The sequence below is a fragment of the Epinephelus lanceolatus genome, chromosome 15 (genome assembly GCF_041903045.1).
Source record: "Epinephelus lanceolatus isolate andai-2023 chromosome 15, ASM4190304v1, whole genome shotgun sequence".
Lineage (NCBI taxonomy): Eukaryota > Metazoa > Chordata > Actinopteri > Perciformes > Serranidae > Epinephelus > Epinephelus lanceolatus.
Genome location: NC_135748.1, coordinates 16568150 through 16577500, shown reverse-complemented (window position 1 = coordinate 16577500; position 9351 = coordinate 16568150). Strand labels below are relative to the sequence as shown.

General features: G+C 40.8%; 1 protein-coding gene across 5 annotated transcripts in view; it reads left to right on the top strand.

The window, feature by feature from the left end:
- Positions 1–9010, top strand: part of nkx2.2a (NK2 homeobox 2a) — a 15583-nt gene extending 6573 nt beyond the window's left edge. For 4 of the 5 annotated variants that reach the window (XM_033643607.2, XM_033643605.2, XM_033643606.2 and 1 more), the window contains exon 3: positions 1–6904. This exon is cut by the window's left edge. In XM_033643607.2, coding sequence (XP_033499498.1) covers positions 1–433 — 433 coding nt within the window. In that variant the 3' untranslated portion in view covers positions 434–6904. Of the gene's footprint in view, positions 6905–8562 lie in introns of those variants that run through there. The other variant, XM_078174990.1, reaches the window with a different exon arrangement.
- The last annotated feature ends 341 nt before the right edge of the window (positions 9011–9351 follow it).

The following is a 9351-nucleotide window of genomic DNA, read 5'->3' as shown; positions in this document are numbered from 1 at the left end:
GAAAAGGAGGGTGTTGTTTTCCAAGGCGCAGACCTACGAGCTGGAGCGCCGCTTCAGGCAGCAGAGGTACCTGTCAGCCCCGGAGAGGGAGCACCTGGCCAGCCTGATCCGCCTCACCCCGACCCAAGTGAAGATCTGGTTCCAGAACCACCGGTATAAGATGAAGAGAGCCCGGGCCGAGAAAGGTATGGAAGTGACCCATCTCCCTTCTCCCAGGCGGGTGGCCGTGCCCGTCTTAGTCAGGGATGGAAAGCCTTGTCACACTCTTAAAGCTCAGGACTTGGCGGCCACTTTTCAGGCCGGGATCCCCTTCTCGGCTTATAGTGCCCAGTCACTCCAACACATGCAGTATAACGCGCAGTACAGCGCCGCGGCCACGCCACAGTTCCCCACAGCACATCACTTGGTGCAAACGCAACAGTGGACTTGGTGAGAGAAATTATAGAGACTTGGCTTGGAGGCACGATAGGGAGTTTCACCACAAAGCAAAGAAAAAAAAAATAAAACACAAAAAACAAAAGACTTTTCATTTTTGCAGCTTGACTCATATATATACTACCATTTTTATTCGGGGCTCATGTGTGCGCCGTGTTTACATGTTTTCGTTAAGAGAACTGGGTCCGAACCTCTCCCTTATAGATTTTATTAAGAATGTCAATGCTCTTCTTGTGAAAATTTTTTTGTAAAGTATGTTGTGTGTTGGTTGTAGAGATGTTTTCCTCTTTATTTTTTTTTCTTTTGTCCCTTCGTGTTATTATCAGCACGTGCAAACCACTTTATAATTATAGAAATTTTAATTTCTTGCTTCTTTTATGGACCGAAAAAAATATTTATGGCCATGAATAAACACTGGCAACTTTGCAGCTATTTTCCCTTTTGTTTTTATTTCCTGTAAATAATTTGTGGCAAATGTTTTAGAGAGCTTTCGGGTGCGTAAAGCTGAAGATCGGCCTCTACATAGGCTATTTACACATTTAAAAAAAAACAATGGGGGAGTTTTTTTTAATTCTTGCTTTCCTTTCTTTTTTTATTTTTTTTATTTTTTGGCAAAACGTTATGGCTGCCGTGTCAGATCACATATGTAAATAAGCGTGTGGCCGCGCGGTGATGGCTAAATATCCCAAAATTTTTTATAAGGATTTTAAAATAAAATGCTGTGTTTTGAAATGGAGGTTTTTGGTTTATATAAGTGTCCTAATCGATTTGGTCCTCTCTGAAAAGACACCGCTAAACACCACAGTGAAAGACGAGGAGCTAAACACTATATTGTGGCACAGAATGGAGCTTGACTCTGGGAATAAATCTCCAGCGCACTTCACTCCTTTCTTTTTTAGGGCAAATTTAATCCGGAGAATATTTTTTCTCAATCCCAACACCTCACCAAATAAAGAGCCTAAAGTCACTTGTGAAATGGGACTAAAATCCACTCACTTAATATAAGAGGGCTTCTTCACATAAGAAGCTTTTGAGTCAAAAGCTCTCCTTTTTGTCAGCGTCCCCAGCCACTCCCCACCTTGGGTGCAAAGTGGTAGGCTGTGGGGGGAAAAATCGTTTAATGCAATAAATGTTTTGTTATCTTGTTAAGCGCTAAACTGCAAATAGAGCAGGAATAATCAATGAGTCACCAGCCTTCTTTGTTTAACCACGGCCAACGGTCAACTAAAAATACGCACGGCTTTAAGGGGCTTTAACCGCCTAATAAAGTTATTTTTCATTTGATCACATAACCTGATATTCCGCATTAAAGCACACTTTGCCACATTAGTCACCATCTTCTATAAGGTGGAACCAAAACAAGCACAAATGGCTCCCCCAGTGATCCGTAGCGCACTGCGGATTATCAGACTCCAGTCAATATCTTGGGTAAATATGATAACCTAGTAGAAAAATCTATGCGTCGTGTTTGTCCCGGGACAAAAATCCCACAACAGATGTTAGAGTCGCCCCTATCATCACTGAACAAACAGCCAAATTGGGCAGATTTGCTAATTATTTACAGAATTGAGTCTCAAGGGGGCTACTGCTTTTGTGGGGCGACACAGACTCAATTTGTCCCAGACAGAAAGGTTTTGTGTTTCACCACTGGTTGAGCTTGTAGGTCAAATAAATCAGCAGTTTGTTTATAGTTTTCGTTTTTGATGCATTTGTGGGGAAAGAAGGAACACGCAGCGTTGCGTATGGCGTGCCAATAATCGCTTAGAGGTGTGAGGAGAAATGTGATATTATAAAGTGATTTGCAGAATAAATTGCTGTCGTTGGATTTAAGTGAACTCCATCTGATATTTTGGCTTCTTTAGAATAAAACTTCACAAACTAGACTCGTCTTAAGACCAATATTTAAAACCTCAGCAGTAAAAGAAAAACGTAGACCTTGTTTGGCTCCTTGCCCTCAGATTTCGCCTCTGTGATGAGGCAGTTTTGTGACTCCATCATTGCATAATACAGTACACACCACAACACAACACACAGACAAAAGCCCAGGCCTGGTTTTTACTGGATGTTAGAGGCGTGCATGTTAACGAGCAGCAGGAGTGGGGCTGCAGACAGTGTAGATAGAGAGACTGACAGAGTTTCTTGGTGCTGTTCAGAGTCAGGGAGATGTATCCTTGGGCTTTTTGTCCCGCCTGTCACTTGGTGCCATTGTGATCTTTGCTACACACGTTGTATCCCATATGGGCAGCTGGGCTCGGACAAGGAGAAAAGGATCTCTCACAAGCCCCAAATTGTATCAAGCTTTCAAATAAAGCATTGTTGTCTCTCAAAGAAAAACGAATTAAAAATTCGTGCTATATCTATTCTGGTCAAAAAAAGAAGCCCCATTCACAGATAACAGGGAGTCCTTCTTCCTTGATAGAGCTGTGCCAACAACAGCCTTCTCATTTCTCCTTTCCCTCTCTCCCCCGTTCTCCACAGTGAAAGGCTGATTATTGTCTGTCCTCAAAAAAAAAAAAGTCGCTCGTCGAGGCGCAAAAACTATTTTTAATAGCAGACAGTGTTCTTCCTTATTTGCTTTGCTGCTGGTATGCGTAGGCCTGTTTCTAAAAGAGGCTCATGGAAAAATATTTGACACGGTTTGCCCCCATTAGAGTCCGGAATCTGGATTTCCGCATCAGGTGTAAAACTGAGCTGCTTGGTGACATTCTGCTCCAATTAAAGATTTGGATTTCACACCCTGGATTTTTTTTTTTTTTTACTGTAACTTATATACCAAGGCGTTGCTCGTGCTGGTAGCAATTACAGAAATATGCAAATAGTGAGATTGATTAATCTAAGAGGTAAATGTTGAAGCTGCCATTTGCATTCTAATTTTATTGTGAATCCGATGGTGTGGAAGTGATGCTGTGGGATGCAGATGTTTTTCCATGGGAACAAAAACTGGGGATGTTGGCAGGTGTCGTGGACTAATGCGCCAAGAACTACTGCCGCTGGAAAGACTGCAAATTAAGTTATGAAAATGGCTCTTGTGTTTTTAAAAATCATATTTTAATGTGTGTTTATTTTCTAGATTTTTTATTTTATTATAAATTATATTTTCAGGAGCCCCACTCCACCACCTCCAAATCTCATGCATATTGAGTTTGTTTGTCACCAAATTTATTGCAGTTTTAAACACATTTTTAAGCTCAACCCAAACAATTGATATGCGCATCCAGTCACGCTTTGTTGTGTTTGCCCCCAAACCGAAGCTAAAAAATATCACACGCGTAAAAGCCTTTGTGATAAACTTTTTACGGTGAATACCATTCGACTCGCACCCGTGTTTTGTCATTAACGCACCAGAAAATTACACCATCCCTCCACCAGCTCAGCAACAGGGTCAGATTTATCGGAAATTGCTTTTGGCTGCTCGGAGGGATAAAGCAGGCGACGTTAAAACAAGCATCTCGGCGCGCAGCATAGTTCAACCTGCGTGGATAACACTATTATATACCTTGGAATACAATACTTGAGGAAATATGCACTTGGGACACCATGGATCTTCGTCATCCTGCCCATTTGAACCTCGACATGAATGATTTTTTCCTCTATCACGCGCACATCGCCAAATAAACGAGGATTTCAAAGCTATAATAAGCGGTGCTTTTCATTTAAAGGAAGCTATCTGGGTTTTATTGCCTTAAAGGAGATCCAGATTAGATTCGCCACAGTGCCGATATTAAAGAGAAAGGGGAGTGATGGAGGGGAGGAGGAGGAGGCAGAGGAGGAGGAGGAAGAGAAGGTGTTGCGCTGAGCTGCCACAAGATGGAAGCAGAGGTCTGTAGTTGGCGTCATGCAGCGTTTACCTGCAAATGTCTCACAGTCCAACTTCAGCTAATTCCAGCACTGCAAATCACTGCAACAAAATTACACCACAACTGCTGAAATTAACGTGTTTTTTTTCCTATTTCCCCTCCTTTTTTATAATGAACAGACATCTCAGCAAACTGTCTTTTTAAGTGCATGATTGCGGTTTATGACATTGTTATGGATCTTAAGAGCATAATCATATCGCTCTTCAAAACAAAGTAGACTCAGCATAAACAGTCGACAGGCAATTAGCACAGCTTCCATTTCAAACTTAGAGACAGACACAGAGGGAGAAAGACAGACAGACTTAGAGAGAGACAGAGAGAGGCTGGGTATATCCACGGTGTGGCGCAATAGGATAGGGGGACAAATATGGTGCAGATTAATTCACTTCAGTGAAAGTGAACAATGGAGCTGAAGTGAGGTTTTCCAAGGAAAGTCTCAGCTCAATCAGTGTTCTTCACAACAAAGAAGACTCTGAGTCAAATGTCCTCAGCAATATGAAAAACTGAATCTTTATCATTTCTACTGAAGCTGATCAGAGGTGTTTCTTTTGTTAATATTTAACAAAAAAAATGGCAGCAAATATCCTCCTGGAGCAAACTAAAACAGAAGATCTACGTGGATTTAAAAACAAAAATAATCACACAATCTGCTCACTTGCAATATTTAATATGTCCATCACGTCCTGCATGTTACCCAGACTTTACTTCCAAGGCTGCAAAGTGCCCCGAGCACCATCATTTCCTCATGCGGGAGTATGCAAAGCACTGCAAAATGGGTTCAAATGACAAAATAAAAGGCTACCATCTTTATGCACCTGCTCAGTTCAGCATCAGTGAGCTTGCACCTGTAGGGGGCCTCGTTGGGTTAGACAGAGGCACCAGCAGGGGGTGGAGGGACACAGGACATGATGGAAGGAGGAGTAAGTAAAGGAGGGGAGAAATGTTTAGTCTGCAAGAGTTTTCATCACTTTGATGAGGCTGGTGTGGAAGAAAAGAAAAGATACACAGACAGACTAAACAGTTTGCAACAAATCTGCACAGGGCAGCGAAAAAACATATCCAGATACTAATATTTCAAAAGTCTGGTGCAGGATTTCTTTAGTTAAATGTTTTTGGGGGACACAGAGGTGATAAAATCTCATTAAAATATATTTAAAAGACAAGGAGTTGTTCATTCGCATGGTGCTGTGTGAAACAAAACAAGTCCACGCAGCAAATCCACAACTTTCAGTGGGACAGAGCGTCTGCAGAGCATTGTTCACACCAGCCTCCCCGTCTGCATGAGAAGATCCTGGTGAGCTGAGAGCTGACTAACACACACACCAGTGTCTGCGGTTTAAACAAGGAAGACAGAAGAGCTGCAGCTTGGTGACCGTTTTCTGTGGAGCTTAGAGGAGGAGAGGAAGAAAACTGCAGCATCTTTGAGCATCCTTGACCTCTGTGGTGTTGTGTTCATCTAATAACATGAATAAAACTGGGATGTTTTTTTTTCTGTCACTGTATCCATTTTGAAACCAGAGAGCAGTCACTTGGATGTAACACAGGAGAAGCTAGCATGCAGTCTGCAACAAGTCTGTTTATTTCATGACAAGTGAGGAGTTAAACAATCAGTAATGCAATGTATTTGTCAAATGCATTCACAATTTGTAGATGGCTTATTTATTTATTTCATGGAATAATCAAAATCTATCTGCTTCTAATTCACACCTGTCTGTTGGGATCCTGCACAAAAACTGACTGATGTTCATTTGACAATTTAGTTTGAGTTGAACTGAAAACATGCAACCGGTAAATCATAAAATGACTGTCGTGCAGTTTTGCATACCTCATATTCTACATCTGTATGACGTGTATCATTTAAATCATTTGCATGTATCCTGCAAATAAACATCCTGACAATGTTGTTTAATTGGGTTTTACAATTTTGCAATCCTGCTGCTTACTGAGGTGTCATGACACTCGCTTTTAGCTCCTTTTCTTCATCAGCCGTGCACAATGTTGTTCTTTCACGTGCAGTTAAAACACCTCTGAGAGAAAATGCAGAACCCATTTGCTTAAGTGTCCTTGTCTCCATGTAAGGTCATTTTCACAAACTTCAAGTGTGAGGAAATGTAGAAAGCAGGACTGACTAACACGCTCCATTATGACATTTCCCTGGATATTAAAATTGCTGATAGTAATATTTAACAGTGAATGAGATCTTGCGAGTGCTTCACATTGAAATAAACATTAGCTTTCTGTTCTCACTGCTTTGAACAAGACAAAACGTGCAACAGTGTTTGTGCTGAGGGAGACGCTGATGGTGCAGTTCTTAAATTGTGCTGGCACTGGGTCTGAGTTTAAAGTAGTGCCGATGTCCAGCAGCCAGTTTAGAGTCATCTTTGTGAGAAAGCAGCCAGTGTCAAGGTTCTTGACTCTGCTGAATACTGAGATTAGGAAAACAGCCGAGTCTGCAGAGTACACACAGACACTGTCATGATCTGATCTGGTAGAGTGCTCAGACAGTTTTTTTTTCCCTCCCAGGTACCTTTCTCCACCTGTCTACTAGTGTTGCACAACTGTAGCCATGTGAAAATATCATGGTGAATGAAATAAAGGACTACAGAAAACCATACTGGCTTTTTATTCTGGTCACTTTTTTTCTGCTGAGTGGATTTATAATGTGTAAAAGAGTCATTATTAAGCAAGGGCATGGGTTTTGTTTCAGGGCTGGGTGGGGGACACATGAAGTGGGGCGTCCTCTGCTAGGAAATGTGGAGTGTCAGAGACTTGATTCCTGCATTCTGGTGGATTTTTCTGCGCCAATTTTGTATTTTCTGCATTAACATGTGGTGGAAAATTCTTTATTCATCAAAATAAAACGTTAATATTTTTGCTTGGGGGGCACAAATGCACATGTTCTGGACATTTAGGGTGGACGTGTCCCCTGCATCCACCCTAAAATCTACATCTATGTTATTCAAATCTAAAACTTTATGATAACTTCATGCATGACCAGTTCCATAAGATTATCATACATTTAAGTAATATAAAGCCTGACCAGGTGTATTTATTACACATCATTTCCTCACATTCTAACAGTATCTATTCCTCTGAGAGTCAATGACAAAGCAATGTGAAAGTCAGTATAAAAAAAAAAAGAGGTTGTTGAGAGCTATTAACAACTAAATGTGTCTCAAGCAGGACTGTTTCATTCAGCGTCCTCCTGCTCTTGCTGGTGTGCAAACTCTGGTGCATTAGTGGAGGAGGAAAATTATATGAGCGTTCATACAACACTACTGAAGCTGCTTTAATTTACAAGGAAAAAGTCAGACAGGTATGGTAAGCATTAATTAGTTTTATGTCATGACCCTCCATGTCGATTGAGAGTCTTGATTTTGGGAAGTTAGTCACTGTGTGTTATTTTAAGAAGGTTTGTTCATTGTTTAAGTCTTCTAACAAATAATTCTTCAATAGAATAACAGTTCAGTTACACTTGGTGGTGCTCATACTGCTGAGTGAATATACTATAAATTTAAACAATGTTGAAACCTCCTTGAAAGAAAGCATTTAGTTTGAATGAAGGTCGCAGTGCATTATATTTCTCACACACTCTTATGGTTGGCTAACACACTGGCTCATAGTGACAAAGCAGGCTGACAGTGTCATACAAAGGACTGAGTTTTGCACAAGGTGACTTTGTAGTGAATATACACATTATAATATTAATCATAGACCGTGAGAGGTGTTCATGACACTGTTGTAATGGACTGAAACAGTGACTGACAGCAGTGACTCGATGCTTACAGTCTGCTGGATCAATCTATATTTTAGGAGATGTGTTCATGCCTTATGGTATTTTAGACTTGATGTATATGTGACGCTTTAAAAAGTGGCTACATCTTAATATTGTGCAGAAAAACTAACAAACTAACTTGTGTTTTCATCCCAAATTGTGTAAAGACATTGATATTATTGTTATTTTTGTAAATGATTTCCCCATTCAATTATTCAGTAGATGTGGGCTGCTCGAAGAAGATCAAAATACATATGACACACATGTCATGTGCTGAAATGTTAGTAATGTGGTTAGTGTAAATTGATGGGCTTTTGTTATTTCTTGCAGGCAAATGCATGATAATCAATATTTAGAGCAAACTCCTCTCAAAGTGCTCCCTCTCTTACATCTGTGAGCCCTTCCTTTAAAAAGTTGTGCTGCTGTGTTATGATATGCAAATTGCCATATGGTCTTATTTCCCTTTGTCTTCTCTTTCTCAATGTTCCATCTTAGGACTTGAATTGTCTTGTATAAAACCCACAGTCCGCTGCAGTCAGATGGGCTGGATGGGGGACAGCGCCAACAATCAGGTTCCCAGAGTTGAGTGTTTATGCCTTTCACTTAATGGATTGTCTCACCTTCTTCAGAGGATGAACATGAGGTGCTTGAGATGCCAGCACTGCAAATGGATCCTGGGGCTTTGAGCCTCATAACAACCGGCCATCATCTGTTTCAGACATGCTTCAATCAGCACGCGTGGTGATCAAAGAGCAACAGTGTGGCAGCAACGCGTTTTACCAATTCAAGTTGCCTAATTAACTTCCTGTTGAAAGAGGATGTAAAAAATGTGTAGCAAGTTGTGCCTATCATGTGTTTGTGCACTTGTGCCCTGTGATGAATTTATAATGTGTAACTTCACTGAATGGAAAATAAACTTAAAAAAAAAGCTTCTCTGTGAAAATTCTTGCTTTGCTGAATGGGTGCAGTATTTTTATATGGCAGAGCATTGTTTTGTATCGTGCATCACATTCAGTCTTCATGCTCCTTGTGATGCATGTGAAGCAATGACCTTCAGCTTATTTATTTTCTATAGTCACAGATACGATCCGCTGACCATGTATTCATCCACACAAAGAGGATGCAGTGGCACAAACAGCTGCCCATCACCCCACTGTGTTTTTGCTTTACACTGTAAATCAACTCAAATGAAATAAAAATAACCACAAAACAACTACTTTTGTCCATATTAATATCTGAAACCTCCCCTTGTTTCCCTGTGTGATCAGCTGACCAGCACAGAGG